This window comes from Hippocampus guttulatus, chromosome 22, assembly GCF_054856545.1.
Source record: "Hippocampus guttulatus isolate MCC_2025c chromosome 22, RoL_Hgut_1.0, whole genome shotgun sequence".
Taxonomy (NCBI): Eukaryota; Metazoa; Chordata; class Actinopteri; order Syngnathiformes; family Syngnathidae; genus Hippocampus; species Hippocampus guttulatus.
This window is the reverse complement of record NC_141282.1, coordinates 5,082,329-5,097,995: the sequence shown is the minus strand read 5'-3', so window position 1 is coordinate 5,097,995 and position 15,667 is coordinate 5,082,329. Positions and strand designations below refer to the sequence as shown.

At 51.2% G+C, this 15,667-nt stretch overlaps 1 protein-coding gene across 8 annotated transcripts in view; it reads right to left on the bottom strand.

Moving 5' to 3' along the window:
- pcloa (piccolo presynaptic cytomatrix protein a) overlaps positions 1–15,425 on the bottom strand; it is a 30,832-nt gene extending 15,407 nt beyond the window's left edge. For 5 of the 8 annotated variants that reach the window (XM_086103001.1, XM_086102995.1, XM_086102996.1 and 2 more), the window contains exons 1-5: positions 13,618–14,084; positions 11,362–12,403; positions 10,266–11,270; positions 4,368–6,578; positions 262–4,231 (exon numbers count right to left, since the gene is read on the bottom strand). In XM_086103001.1, the coding sequence (XP_085959127.1) occupies positions 262–4,231; positions 4,368–6,578; positions 10,266–11,270; positions 11,362–12,403; positions 13,618–13,832 (8,443 nt within the window). In that variant the 5' untranslated portion in view covers positions 13,833–14,084. Of the gene's footprint in view, positions 1–261; positions 4,232–4,367; positions 6,579–10,265; positions 11,271–11,361; positions 12,404–13,617; positions 14,085–15,287 lie in introns of those variants that run through there. The other 3 variants (XM_086103002.1, XM_086103000.1, XM_086102999.1) reach the window with 2 other exon arrangements.
- Between the last annotated feature and the right edge of the window lie 242 nt (positions 15,426–15,667).

Sequence of the window (15,667 nt, the reverse complement as noted above, 5' to 3'; positions counted from 1 at the left end):
AAATGCGGTGTGCCATTCCTTACCCAAATTATAAAGTGATGGAAAAAGAGGGGGGGGAAAAAATCCAAAGTATAAATAAGACATACAGCATGCAGGCACAAAAATCACAACAGAAGGAAAAAAGAAAAAAAAAATTACCTCCATGCAAAAAAAAAAAAAAAAAGCAAGCAAAAATCCAGAAAAAAAAATGCTAGCCATGGATGAGGGGTAGCAATTCAAAATGACATTTAAGTGACAGGTCGGCAATGTCACAGCACTGACCTGCATCGGAAATCTTTGTCGAGGAAAGATCTACGGCACCGTCTGTGGTGCCACTGAAATTATAGCTGTTCTTACTCTTGTAAAAAAACAGGCCGGCTTCTGCCAGGTTGGTGTCCGACATTGAGGGTTTGATACCGCCAAACCCCCTCACGCCATAGGACGAGCGATCGTACTGGTAATGGTCATCGCGATATCCAAAACGGTCTTCGGGCAGAGGGGTGGTGGGCTGCTGCGTAGCGCAGCTTCCAGCAAACGGGAGATTGTAAACAACATCGCAGCACACGGCTCTTTTCCCAGCCGTCAGATCTACTGGCTTGCTATCGTCCTCTGCGATGACGGCTGTGACAACTTCTGTCGAAATGGCGTCCATGGACACCAGAGTATTGAATGGTTTTGTCGTGCTCAGGTCAACAGCTCCCGCCACAGACGAAGTGCTTGTCGTTAATCCGTTAGCGACACAAGCAGGGACGGTACCGGGTGCCATGGTTACAGGTGGGGTTTGGAACGTCCCAATACCTGCGCTCGCCCCAACTGAGAGATTCATGGGGATCTCACCAGAGTGAGCGGGAGGCTGAGAATCCACGGAGCGGTACACAATTTGAGAGACGGGTTCAAATGCTTTATTCTTCGTGAGCTGGAGGGGGATTGAAGATGCTTGAGAGGTTTCTAAACTATCACCCCTCTGGACTGTGGCAGAACATGTCACAATGGTGATGCTGTCCGTCACAATGGAGAAGGTGGAGGATTCGGAACTGAGGTTCACGACAGATGACTGTACTGCACTGTTCTGGCGACTGACATCAGTTGCTAACGACTGCCGACCGGAGTCCGGCCCGGCAGACAGATCCACTCCATTCATGTGCGACGCTGCGTCGGCCTTCGCAGTCCTCAGATCCACCACCTCACAAGGCAGGACCGCCTGTCCATTCTGTACGGGCAATTGAGTCTTTGGTTTCTCCAATGAGATCGGGAGTCCGGTCGCCCTCGGAGTTGGCCCAGGCGGCGGCGGCCGTTCGTGAACAACAGAGACGGTGGTTCTTTGGACCTCCGTGGTAACCACTTGGGAAATTAGGTTTGGCATAACCACGGGAGGCTGCGCGGAGGCCGAAACGGCTTCGATGATGTGACAAGAGCTTGTAACGTGTTTTTCTGGGCCGCATATCTCTTGATTCTCAATGGATTCTGTCACTCGGGTGTAAGCCAGAGGCACCCTCGTGGGATGAGGTGGTGTTGACTGAGCCTGTGTTTGGTGATAACTTGGGGTCTGAGCTTGGTGGGCCGTCGATGCTGGGCCAGTCTCGGAGGGGGCTTGAGTTGAGAGACTGTCGACCGGAGAGCTTGGCTGAGAAGGGAGTGTGATAACCACGTACGTATCGCGGAGGTTTCTTGCATATCTAGGAGAGGAAGGAGACTTTGGCGAGGGTTGAAAGGGCTTGCTCTCAGATGAAGGGCTGAGGTTCAAAGCTATGTCGGTGGACCCCGTGGGAAGTACGGTGGGTCTTGGTGGATGCGCGACATGAGCAGGGGAGGATGGCTGTGAGCAGGGTTTTGGTGCAATAGGTGGTTTGACGCCGTGCCCTTGTCTATGGCTTTCGCCGACGCCGGCAGGAATGCAGGGCTTTGGGGGCACAGGGGGCGGAACGTGAGGTTTGTATGTTGGCGTGACCGATTGTTTAGAAAGCGAAGTGGCGGGCAGTGTCTCTGGCCTGACCGGCGCGGTTGAAGCCTGAGGTGGGAGTGGAACTGGAGGTTTCCTGGGAAAGACCGTGGGTTTTTGTGCGATAGGGGGAGGCAACGGTGGCTCGACGGGTGCATCGGCTTTTTCCTGAGAATTTGCCCTGCGCAAGACATTTGGCTTCGGGGGGATTGGTGGGGCAGTTGAAACGATGCTCGGGGTGCCTTGTGCATACTGCGGGACAGTAGGCAAGGCGGTAAAGTTTGCCGTTACAGGAGCAGAGGTTATTGCAATTGCACTTGATAGGTCCGAAGTGTCGGTCCGGGATGCCGTGACGGGGGTGTGCGGTTGCTGGTCTGATGCGGATGATGGGGTTTCGACAGCTGAAGTTGATTTCGCAGCTTCCTCCTCCTTTTTAATGATACTTTCTTCGTCAGAGGACAACTCTCCTGAGGAACACTGCGTGACTTTTAGGTCTGGGATTGGGTAGAGAGCCCTTCTGGATGAGGTGGTTTCCACTTCGGGGTCTTGCAGAGTGGGACTTTCTCCAGGAGTCAATACCTTTTTCATGAGCTCTTCGTAAGCACTTTCAGCATCCAACAATGGTTTTCCATCTTTTCCCGGAGTGACCGTCGTGACTTTGGAAAGGGTAGTCTCGGCGGGCTGCAAGACGATTTCGGGGTTTGTACTTTCATTTTTGGGTTGTTTCATGTTTTGGTATTCCTGTTCGAGTTTCATGAATTCCTTTCTTTTCTTGATCATGTCCTCATAAACTTCATCCGGTGATCTGAGCTTCTTGGGCTGGGCAGGAACGCTGATCTTTTCCGTTGCCCCCAGATCATCTGTTGAATTATCCGTGACCGAGGCGTAAGCATAATCTTCAATGAGCATACCTCCGTAAAGCGCCTCCTTTTCTGGATGAAAGTCAACATTTTCAACTGTCGGAGACTTGGCCCTCAGTATGATCTCCTCATAAGCTTCTTCGGCAGATCTGAGAGCTTTCCTCTGTGATTTGTCCACGTTTTTACTTTCCGTCGGAGAACGGAGGGACACGGAAACGGGCAATTGATACGTTTTCTGCACGGCCGCGATCTTCGCGGCATGGATTTCAAAACCCTCGGGGTCTGAATCGATGCTCGGGGAGAAATCGGAGCAGGACGATCGTCTGATCTCTTCCATTTCCGCCTCCTGCCTCAGTTCTTCCGTCGGCGAGGCGTCTTCGATAGGTGAGAGGTTGCTCGGGGGCGTCATTGAACGGTCACGCCTTCGCTGGCCTCGAACCTCTTCCTTGTCTCGCTTCGATTTCTTACCGGCTCCCCGCTGTTTGTCCTGCTCCTTGAGCAGCTCCTCTTCTTCCCGCAATTCGTCCTCCTCGGAAGAGTCTTCGATCGTCGGCAGCATTTGCCCAGCTTGTCGGTGTTTGGCTTTCCTGTGCTGCTTGCTCTCACTGGAGCGAACGTGGCCGGGACTGCTGCTGTCGCTGTCCTCATCCAGCGAGGACAGCGACGTCGGCGAGGTGCCGGGTGTAAAGCTGGACGCGTGTAGACTGGATGACCCCTCCCCTTTCGAACGATCGTCCGGTGAATCGGTCAAACATTCCATCTCGGGCTCTATGTTAACTTGTGTTACAACCACGGGGCTGCTGGTTGTATTCAGCTCTATCGTTTGAAATTTCCGAACTGCGGCACCGGTTTGAGGATCCTCTTCTTTGAGCTCCGGTAAATCAACTTTGATGAGTGGAGCGTTATCTTCTTCATCATCATTGAGACTTAGAGAGTTTTTCTTGGATAACCGCTTGGACTTTCCTGAAGCCGCGGGCTCGGTCTTCTTCTCTTCCACTCGTCGCCTTTCATCTCGTCTGATCTCGCGCCGAATGTGGTTTTCCTCATCGGATGGCGAGGCGTCCTCGTTTTCGCTCATTTCTATGATCTGTTTGCGGATAAACTCCTCGTCGTCCCCTGATAAGGGGCTCTCTTTCCCAAAGCTTTCGCTACTATCATCCAGTGAATCCACCCTGACGTCCAGAGGCACCAGCAGCTTTTTCTTTGCGTGACTTTTGTTCAGATCCACGTCCTCGTCCGAGCAGGGCGAGTCGGGAGAAATCGGTAGCACCTCGAGTTTACGTCTGGTCTTCGGCATGTCCGTTTGTTTCTCTTCGTCATCCTTCACTTGCGCCTCGAGAATGGGCAGGACTGTGCTTTCCAGCTTGGCCAGGTCGGAGGGGCTGGTAGGACTGTCCTCCTTGGTGTCACTTTCTCTGCCGCCAGGCTTTGTCGGGGTCTCCGACTGTTCCACCTGATGGATTGAATGAAGACATCAACGGGGTGATGAAAGATTCAACGTGGATCTTGTATCTAATGTTTTGCACAATAAAACAATACCACGGAGAACAGCTAGTGTCTTCATAAATTAACCGCTACGCTACGGTCACCTCAGGTCTTGGATCTTCATCCCACGGCTTGACCGGGGGCTCGGGTGGAGCCTCGATTTCCTCCATCCGACTAGCATCTTTATTCATATCTGCGGTCTGCTCACAAACTACAGCGCGTGGGATTTGGGGCTCCGCTACGGGGGCTGAAGCTGCTAATCGAGACAGGTTGGCATTTTCACCCTTCGATTGGGTGTTGTCGTTCGGTGACGTGCTTTTCGTGCCTGCGTCAAACTCTGCAGCGGCATCATGCGCACCAATTACGCTCACTTCTGATATGAAAATAGATTCCTGGATGTTGCCTGTGTCAGGTAATGAGCTAGAGCCATTTTTGTTTGCCTCGGTTTCACTGTTGGTGACTTTTTCCGGATTGAATCTGTCGAGTGGCTGTGCCTGACTGCCCGTTAAATGCGAATCAGATTCGGTGGGCTCAGAGGAGGTTTTATCGCTGACTTGCGTCTGATTCTGAGTGGGCTCTTTGGTTTTGACCTTTTCTTGCTCATTAGAATCCGGAACGGCCGTTTTGTCAGAAGCATGTTCTTGAGACAAAATCTCTGTAGGTGGCTGCAGCTCCCCTTTCGGGATCACACTTGCAGATTCAACGAGCGCCAGTTCCGTCGCTGTTAAATCCTCGGGGGACGAGGCTGTTTGAACGCGGCTCTCGTGAACAGGAGGGGGCTTATCGTTTGTTCTCGGGTCTGTCTGTTCAGGCATGACGACACTATGGCCGTCGCCGAGAGTCTTTTCGGCATTTTCCGATTCTTTTTTATCTACCGCACAAATGTTTTCTGTCTCAATACTGCAAGATTCTGCAGCTGGCTGTGCCTCACTAGGAAGTTTTTGCTCTTTTGCTTCCCGATTTTGTTGTTCTTTAATGAGATTTACCGTCTCGGTTTCCGCCTCCAAAACTTTCTTTTCATGAGGAGCTCCCTCTTCAAAGGCCGCACCGTCACACTTGATCTCGACATCCGTCTCCTTGTTTTCAATCGCTCGCTCTTTGACCCGCGTCACCTCGGGAGCCTGTTTTGGTTTTCCGAACTCAGCGGAATGTTCCTCGCTACCTTTCGCGGATGCTTCCCGATCAAAGGAGCTATTCAATGTCTTTTCAACAGTCGAGTCATTCGAAGAAAAAGGAAGCGAGTTCGTTCCTTGCGCTTTTTCGACAAGTTTCTGTTCTAATCCATCAGCCTGACTTTTCGAGTCAGGTTGATGAGCAACCGACGTCAGAATGGGTTCTGTGCATTTTGATGCATCTGACTGTATTGCCGAATGCTGCATCTTGTCACGTTTCGGGCGATCGGTTTCAGATAACGCGAACACATTTTCACTTACTTCGACAGACGGATGAGAAGCGTCCTTTTGGTTTGTACCCGCCTCTGCTATCGGTTCGGTCGTTGCACTTCCAGCCTCGGATTTTGGAGCATTATTTGTGTTCAAAGCGCTGTCCGCGGCTAAAGTCTGTGTTGGTGCCTCTGTTGAATGGGCGAGTTCGCCGCCTATTTCTTTTGTCGCAAGGGATTCTACTGCTGAATCAGAGTGAGAAGTGATTTCCTGTGCGACCGAGGCAGGTTCAGACTGTCGTAAATTACTGTTGCTCTCTATCAAGGGGGGGATACTCTCTGTGCGATTTTCGTTTTGTTCTACCTCAACGGACACCTCATCAAAACCTGTATCAGGCGACACAACCTCGCAAGGGTTCTCGAGTACTTCTTCAACAAAAGGCTTTTCCGGAATTGCTTCACCGACAGTATCAGTCAGAACTAGATGCTCTAGATCTCTAGGCAGCACCGTCGGCAGGTTTGTATCTTTTGAGCTACTCTGCCGCAGCTGCTCAATTGCCGGGATTCCCTGTGCTATTTCGCCGGGGCTTTCTTGCTGCCGCTCTTGAATTTCAGCTATTGTTCTCTCGGAGATGTCTTGCGAATGAGCGACAGGGTCGCGCATGAGCCCGGCTGTGAGTGACTGGTGGGAAACGGCATGTGGTTCATGGCGGTCGTGTAATGGCGGTGCAGGTGTGGCCGCTACCTTGGTCTCGGGGGTGGGCGGGGCTTGCTCTGCTGCTGCTGCCGATTCTACTACAACGGGTTTGCTATCTACAGCAGCAGGGGCGGGGATGGAAGAGGGAGCGGGAGCGGGTGCTGGTTGTTTCGGGGAAGCCGTGCCGTCCAGCTGACTGGCTCTTTTCGTCTGACAGTTGAGGCAAAGCCATTCGCTCTGTAACGAAAGTGACAGAAATGTTTGAAAAGTCGTTATCTCGTAAAAGGCGGACTTCAAAGAGGCACCTGGGAAAATGATTGCGTCCGCCCTAAAAACTGTGTTACAGCAGCGTCGTGATATGCCTCAAAGCATACCAGGCCCAAGTCACTGAACATCTTCCTGATTTTTATTCGAAGCTGCACGTGACTCACGCCAGCTTCCACGCAACACGCGAGAAAATGATTAAAACCTTTCGGCAGCTTCCTCCGTCACCGAGGCGAGGATGAATCAAAGAAAAGTCGCTCCCTTTTAACCTACAAAGACATTTCCTAGCGTCGCGCGCGCCTGGCTATTGACCACGGCACCCACGGGGAGCTCGTGACGACAGCGGTGACACATGCGGAGTTCTGAAAAGAAGTCATTCTATTTGCCTGGATCACCATGATCTGAAACAAAACACGGTTGGGTGAAGGTGGATGCTGCTTTTTGATTAAGACGATGGATCCGGTGGGGGTTTTACCTGTTTAAATTTAGACTGAGGCTGGCACAGAGAGAGAGAGAGAGAGAGAGAGAGAGAGAGAGAGAGAGGATAGGCAAGTTATTTCCATAATTTGTTAAGAAAGGTTGATCAGGAGGATCGAATGGATTTTGACTCCGCGGCAACGTGGCCGTCGAAAATATTTCTCCCATTTCCGCCTGAGCGGATGCCGCAGCTCGCGCTGCCAAAGGTGCGGTCGACGTGACTCACAGGCTCTTTGAGTCACAAGTCAGATGGTCGCGGTGCACGACGAAACGTGGCCGCCATCCAGACCCGTTCCCACATTCTGCGATCCCGCCCCCCCCACACCCCTTTTATCGTCTCCGTCATTTCGACTCCTCCACGCCACATTAGCATCCTATCTGCCGTCACTGATCGCAGCTCCTGCACGCCAGCTGACTTGAAAATATATTCCAAATGAATGCGTAAAAAAGGGAAGGGAGGTCCGTGTCCTATTCAGCAAATTATGAGCTACCGTACACCATTTTTTTTTGATGCGCCAGAAATTCAGCCCCGTGCTTCATGTGCCAAGGCCAGCTCGAGGGATGGCTAAAGCTCCGAATCTGAATTGTACTTTTGAAGTTAAAAAAAAAAAATCTTTGGAGTTAATGTGCAGTACCAGCGTGCGACAGAGCGGCGGCGGCTGCGCAGACAGCCTCGGGCCGTTCTACGACGACGAACAACAACATTAATTTTGACGTAACCACAAATTATCATCAATTTTGCACGTGTTGTTGAGTTGGCCAAGGGAAGAGAATTTTGAATCGAAAAGCACAACGGATATTAGCAAAGAGTTCTACCGATTTCTGTGTTAGCGACAGCGCCGTTTTTTTGTTTTTTTTTCCTGTGACGGATGGTGTGCCAGACAGTCCGTCCACGCAACAAACTCTGGGAGCGCTGCCACCGTGGCTCTGTGCATTGAGGGGGGGGGGGGGGGGGGGGTGAGCAAGCGAGCGGCATCAGTCAGGATGCAAACAGGTTGTGCGAACGAAACGTCGCCAGTGCCAAAGTGTGTGAATGTGAATTTAACAAAGCACAGCCCTTCTGCCTCGCCGCCACCAAAGCTTCAAACTGCTAAACACATTTGTGGTTTAGAAGAGATAAAATACAAAAAATAACCAATCTCGTTTGCACCTATTAAAGCAGAGCAAGCATAAAAGGACGTGGATGCGTTTTGAATAAGCGAGCTGACCCACAATCGCTCGTCCGGCAGCGCTTTTGTGCCTCGTTTGCCGCCGCTGACTATTTTTATACACGCGGGCCTCCGGGGCACGTGAGGCGAGCGCTGTGAGGCAGTGTGTAAGGAAATCGGGGGAAGGGGGGGGGGGGGGTGTTGAAGAAGATGGCAGATGCAGGACAACCATACAGCTGGATTGAATCTGTGAGGAAAAAAAAACATTTGAATCCAACAGAGAACAAAAAGGGGGCAATTTGTTTCCCCTTTTTCCACAACAGGTACTGATGCGGATTACACATACCCGACTGGAGGATCAAGCCTCCATAGAAATAACAGGATTCCCGTTGGCCTTTAAATCCTTTTAGGACACTAGGATTAAGCCAATCGCTGCCCACGTGGCTCGTACGCGGACACCCCCCCCCACCTTTTCATTATTCACGAGCGTTGCTCAGGTGCATTCGTATGCGGCGCGTGTGTAGTTGATGTATTAGAATGCGCGGCGTTGCTTCTTTGTGACTCATCCGGAGCAGGAACGCGGCGGCCTAGATGGGAGTTAGCGGCGTCACCCGTTCCTCCGCCGCGCTGGCGTACAGTTGACTGATCGCATCGCTCGCCCCCCCTTCGTGGTGTCGGCAATGGAACGGAATGGCAACTCAACTCTCTTCGGGCAATTAACGCCGACTCAATCAAAACGCGGACACCTTGATGCGTTGTGTGCCGATAAAGCTCAGGGAGGAGTGAGTACGGGCGGCTTGATTTCCCGTGAGGACAGAAATGTGGTGGCGGCGGGAGGTCGTTTCCGGTTTAGCTACGATGGCTCCATCTGAAGGCTCTCAGGAATACTCGGCAGATAACTAACAGCTCGAATCAATCTCCCTGCAGGTAACAAAGATGGAAGCACATGACCTCAGGATCGCTGACAAACACACACCTTTATGATTGTTTTTGGGTTTTTTTACATATGAGGATCAAGTGTCACCTTTTTTTGGAGCTTAGAGAGAAAAGAAAGGGATGTAAATGAGACTTTCAAGCTTCGGTTAGCGTTTCCGTTAATTAGGCTTTTTCGCACAGGGGGTTAGCCTTCAAGCCAGTATTAGCGCGGCCGCTGTCTTGACTCATCTTTCCGAGTTATATCGCCGTCACGAGTGTTGCCACCAATATCAACACGTCGAAATTAAATCATGTTCGATGGCTAATTAAGTACACTTAAAAACCCTGTGATTAATGAGCTGCCATTGACGTCTGGTGCCTGTTGCCGGCTTTAGCGGCGATCGGCTAGCCGCTAAGCGAGTGGCTGGCAAGAGCATCCGCGACGACTTTTCAAAGGCAGTTTAAGAGGCGAAAATTACTCTGCACACTTTTCCAGACAACCTGAAACAGCCGCAGACCCATTTGATCTTTTTTTTTTAAAACAGAAACCTGGCTCACTCAAACGTGCTGCTTTAGCAGGCAAAATCGCTACTATCGTTCTGACGTCATTTCCTTTCATAGCCCCTCGAGAATAAAACACACTTTGCTGCCATGCACCGTTCCGACAAATTCGAATTATCAGTCGGATACCCGAATACCAAAATATCCAAAAGCTGGAGCTCTACCGATATGTCGGCTATAAGTTTCTTGAACTACATGTAACCATCGATCAGTGCACAGCCCTTGATGGACACCCCACTGACACGGACACCGAGAAGGGTCGCTATGCGGGAAACAGCTAATGTCAGCAGGTTTTTGGGCGGCATGCTGCAAAAACCGCTCAAGCGAAAACTATTTTTGGCCCGCTTTCCCTCAACATACTGATGCTCCGCCCATCGCGTTCCATCTGGTCTTAGCGAGGCGACACAAAGTGCTAACAACAAGAGGAGCAGGTCGAGGGCGTTTGGTTTCACTCAGGGTTGTGTGTCAAGCGCTTCAAGTGCGTTTGTCTTATGGCCTCACTCTTCATTCTGTGGTTACGTGTGTGTGTTAAAAGCTAGTGTTAGCGAGTGTTTCTCACCTCTCCCAAGTGGGGAGTGGGGTTGAATCCACACAGATTGCACACGCTCTTCTTACACTCGGTGCAGAGGCTGTAGTTGGGCGCTTCTGATGTCCCGACGTTCAGCTCCGCCTTGCAGAGAGGGCAGCTTTCCTTAGTTTTGGATGCTAAGTTCAAGCTGGGTTCTCGTTTGACAGACTTGGTCCTCGGTGGTTTTCTGGATTTGGCCGGTGGGGTGTCAGGAGCAGAATCCGTATCGGGAGGAGAGCCCGGACCGGAGAAGGGAGAATCAGGCGGGGAGCCAGGGCCGGAACCGGGTCCGGAGTCGGCCGGGGAGTCCGGCGGCGATCCCGGTGGAGATTCGGCTGGTTTTTCTTCCTCACCGGTGACAAGACTGGTGGCGGAGTTCAGGAGGGACGAGCCGAAGCTGAACATCTGCGAGGCAGCAGCGGGAGGTTTTGCCGACTCTGATAATCCGCCGAATCCTCCGAACAGCTTCCCGGTGACGGATTCTTCCTGCTTTGGAGCCACCTGTGCCTGAGGCTTAGACGAGTCCATCAATCCACCGAAACCGCTAAACAGTTTTCCGGTGACAGACTCAGCTGCTTGTGAGGAAGCAGCGGCCGGTTTGACTGAATCAGTCAATCCTCCAAAACTGATACCACCCAACCCGCCAAAAAAACTGGACTCCTGCTTGGTCTTGGCCGGTGACTGCTGGGGGCTGGCTTTCTGTTGAATGGGACGGCCGGTCTTGGGATCAATCTTGGGGGAGCCTCCCAATGAGGAGCCTGGAGAAAGCGGTCCTGGAGAGCTAGCACCTGGGGATTTCTGCCTTGGAGTGGTTGGGGGCGTCAAGCCTTGGTCTGTGGTGCTTTGCTGCTTGATGAGCAGCTTGCCGGGCTTTCCTGAAGCCTGTCTCTGCGGCGAGGGTGGGGCCGAACCTTCTTTGGGCTTTCTCATAGCTGGGGTGTCCATCCCCCCCATTGCTCGCTGCATCTGGCAGTTCAGACACAACCATTCTTTACCCTTTGTGGCATAAGAGAAAGGCTTTTGTTAGAAGACATATAGCCTAAGTCTACAACTGTACTAAAATAAAAATACAGGGCGTAAATCTTACCGCTGAGTCCGGAGGGCTGAATCCACAAAGGCTGCAGACCTGGTTCTTACACTCAGTGCACTGACTGTAATTTGGCGGGTCCTTAGATCCAGTATTTAACTGAGTGGTTTTACACAGTGGACAGAGTCCCCTTGCAGGATTCGCGGCACCCTGGTGACTCTTGGAGGCATCCCCGGGGTGAGCCCCAGGCCCCGGTGGTCCTGGCTGTTTGGATCCAGGCTTGCCAGGTTCTTTTGGACCACTTTGTGTCTGTTTAGCACCTTGACCGGGTGGTCCTTGTCTTGGTCCCTGTTGTCCAGGTGGACCTTGACCTTGTCTAGGTCCCTGCTGACCTGGTGGACCTTGATCTGGTCTCTGTCCCTGCTGTCCAGGTGGACCTTGACCTTGTCTAGGTCCCTGCTGACCCGGTGCGCCTTGACCTTGTTTGGGTCCTTGTTGCCCTGGTGGTGCTTGACCTGGTCTAAGTGCGTGTGGCCCAGAAGGCCCTTGTCCTGCCTGGCCCTGGCCTTGCCTGGGAGCCTGTCCAGGAGGTCCCTGAGCTGATTTTGGTCCTGGGCTTGCTTGTCCTTGCCCGGGTTTTGGCCCCACTCCAGAAGGGCCTTGACCCTGTTTTTGAGGCCCCGCTTGTTGCGGCGCCCTCGGACCTGATCCCTGTTGAGGCCCCTTGCCAGGTGGCTTTCCACCCTGATTGGACTCTGGCGTAGCTCCCGCATCCTCCTCCCCAAACAGCCCAAACTTGGGAATGTTGACGGAGTCACCCATGGAGGATATGGAGGAGGACACGGAGGAGGTCATGGATGACATGGCACTGAGGGGGTTGGCACCACTGAGGAAGCTGGAGCCAAACATGCCGGATGACTTGCTTTCAGATTCTTTGGGCTCCTGCCGGAATCGGGACTCAAATAGATTGAGGGATGAGGGACTGCGCCCGGTGGTGGGTCTGCCCGCTGTACTCTGGTTGAAGGCGTCGACCGTGCGACTCTTACTGAGGCCTGCCGGGCCCCTGCCGGCCCCTGGCTGCTGGACACCAGATTCTGACGGTCTGTGCGAGATAGAAAGAATTTTTTTTCATAAATTATATATAATCCTGCGATATTGTCCAGGTCTATCGCAGCAATGGCGTTCTAATAATAATATACGTTAACCTAACGGCCATTTCAAAATGAATGTGTAGTCTGTCGCTGCCGCCGGCTATTGCTAACCGGGAAGTGAACACGACTGAATGACATCGCGTGTACATCACGAAGATGAAGAGGCGTCTTTGTTAGCTCTGAGGCGAGAGGGAACCAATTTCCACGCGCTGTGAGGAGCAAATTGTTTGTGGTATTCATTATGCATCATATGGGCCTACATTACCATTGCTGTTTACTATCATCGCACTGTCACACTAGTGCACGATCCACCACTGTGTTCATTTCAGCACCATGGACAGGGAGCACCAGACGGACGCTTAAAATTAAAAGGAGGGAAGTCTGAGGCGGAAGTGACGTTCACGCTGTGCTTCTATTTTTAGTCATATTAATATTGATGCACCCCCGTTTGCGATCTTAACATAGTTATTTCTCGATTACAGCCAATTAAAAGACAAGTGGCTTGAGGCATTTTGATCCGTTTTGTTGGCATTTGCAGCCTGCAAGCCCCTCCCACCCTTTAGCCACACACCTCTTTTTTTTAATTCATTAGCAGATGAGAGTCTAATTGCTCACATTAACGTGGATACAAGCGACCATTTTGTGTTGTCATTCGTGATAATATGTCGTTCAAATAGAGAGAAAATACGAATGACACATTGTTGTTGGTTTTTTTTTTTTTTTTTTACCCAGCAGGCTATTCGACAATTTGGCACAAATGCTGGAGGTGTGTCTCCTCCTCCTTTAATCTGACATAAACAGTCCGTATTGTATCGTGTTCAACGGCCCTGCGCAAGTATTTACGCGTGTGCAGCCGCGTAGAAATAAAATGCAGTGTCGACACACAGCACACGCGACACACGGTGCGCTGAACGCATTTCGTCACAAATAAAAGGATGAAGAGGCGTTTTCGCGCATTCGTGTGCACGGATGCTGTTGATTAGCCATGAAAATTGGCTTCAATAATGAGATCACGTCTGGGTGGATTACAAAAAAATGGGCGTGATGTGACTCCTGCTCTGCCACAACACAATCGCCTACTCGGTTAGTGTGGATATTTTTGTGCAGTACAAAAAAAAAATCCAACAACAAGATAATGGGGAAAAATAGTGATACTAAGCCCTGCCTTCGCGCGGCCGCGGCACCCGCGGGCTGCCTGCCCTGCGCCCTTGACATCACCGCGGCGAGCTGCTTCCGCTGCTCCTCGCTCAGCTCCGCCAGGTCCACCGGAGCCCCGCCGGGGACCCGCACGAAGCCGCCAGCCCCGTCGGGTGCCAGCCCCTCGGGGAGCCCCTGCAGCGGGCCTTCGCCTCCTCCTTCCAGGCTCGCCTCGTTCCCCATGATGCGACCCCTCCCGAGTCCGTCCTGGATCGATGCGCCGCCGCGACCCGAGCCCCCCACTTGGCGCCGCGGCTTTTAGCTCCGAAATGCGCTGCGGAAACGGCCTCGGTACATCCCACACGGGTTTTATCCTTATTAATGGCCAGTTTCCCTACGAGAGCCGCCGTTCCGCTGCCGCTTGGGTTCTGCTCCGTAACGCATCTCTGCAGCTTTACACACCAGTTACCAGTTCTCTGTGACTGGGGGTCTTCCGTTTCACTCCCTCCACAGACTCCAGTCGCGACATCCGGATGTTATTCCAAAATAAAACCAATTTTAAAGCTCATCCTTGTTTATTTTACACCCTTGTCCACCGACTACACATTAAATAAACATCAAATAAATCATTTGTAGGGATTATTAATTATACAATCGATTTTAGGGAGACAGAATCACGTTTTAGATCGTAGATGGCGACCACTTCCGCATTCTTCATGCAAACGCTCGTTAACTTGGCAAGCTCAGCGGTCACTGCGCATGCGCCGTCTCTGACAGGTGAATTGGAGTCTTCAGTGGAGCAAAATATGTCGTTTAAGGGGAATAACCCGCACATAATACAATAAAATGAGCTCCATAATTGTTTAAGGCTGTCACATATTGGACAGCACAGTAAAATACTTCACGCGCAGTCAATATAAAGTCTCTAGTGTGTGTGCAAAGAGCCAATCTCATAATAAAAGCCGGTTGAAGTGCAATAAAGCAAAATGTCAAAAGTGAGAGCACATCAACAGTCGAGATAATACACAGTAGCTGTGGAGAATGATTCATATTTTGAATAATAATTCAGTGCCTTGGCTTGTTTCTTTGGCAATTCACCGTGCCATCGCTTGAGCTGAGAAAAATACATTAATGTGCAACCACAATCATGATTAATTCCCAGTCTCGTCTGAGAATGAGATCCCTTGAATCGCATAGTAAAAACAATGATCAAAGAATATGCTGAAATCATATTTTACACCCAGAGGATTACAGCACAACGCGTCAGCTCGACTAAGCGTCAAGCGGATGTGTTGCAACACGACACAGAAGCAACGCTCATTTGCTGCGCGCGTGTGTGTGTGTAGCTGCAGGACACATGTGTCCTCCATGCATGAAAGCAAAACGCCACTCTCAAGACCCTCGGCACTCATAGTATGCCGTGCTGGCTGAGTAGTCTATGTCTGCTTATGACACTATACACACTCAGAAACACACTGAATTGCATGATGCTAACGGCTAATACAAACTTCTCAACACACTTCTGTGTGTGTATGTCCATGCAACTTGACTCTGGTAACCAGATAACAAACACTGCACAACCTTCATTAAATTTGGATAGCCCGAATGACACAAAGAAAAAAAACTGAAGGGTTCAAAGTTATGGTTTTGTATACCGACTGTCTTCAAAGAAGAAAATAACATTTTTAAGTCACGTACCTGAGACCCACGACGGGGTTGCGTCTGTGTCGATATCCTTGCGGCGTCTGCTGGGAGAGTGTGCGAGCGATCCCTGCCACATTCCCGCTGAGCTCCGCTCATCCTGATTAGCGCCTAATTCCGCCCTCGGGGTTGCCGCACCGTTTCAGTCCCTAAAAATAAAATTATGTTAGGAAGGAAGCACCTGGTTTTAACTTGACTTCAGACGGGAGCAAAGTCAACAGCGGCACGTGACCCAGACGTGAGCAGGGAGTTGTACTGAGAGGTGTCGCTAATCCTTATTTTTTTTATCCTCTAAGGACCATCACACGCCTCTAATCTGTTTTCCTGTACACTCGTCGCACTCATTTCATTACTGAGGGTCAACTTGATAGGCTGGA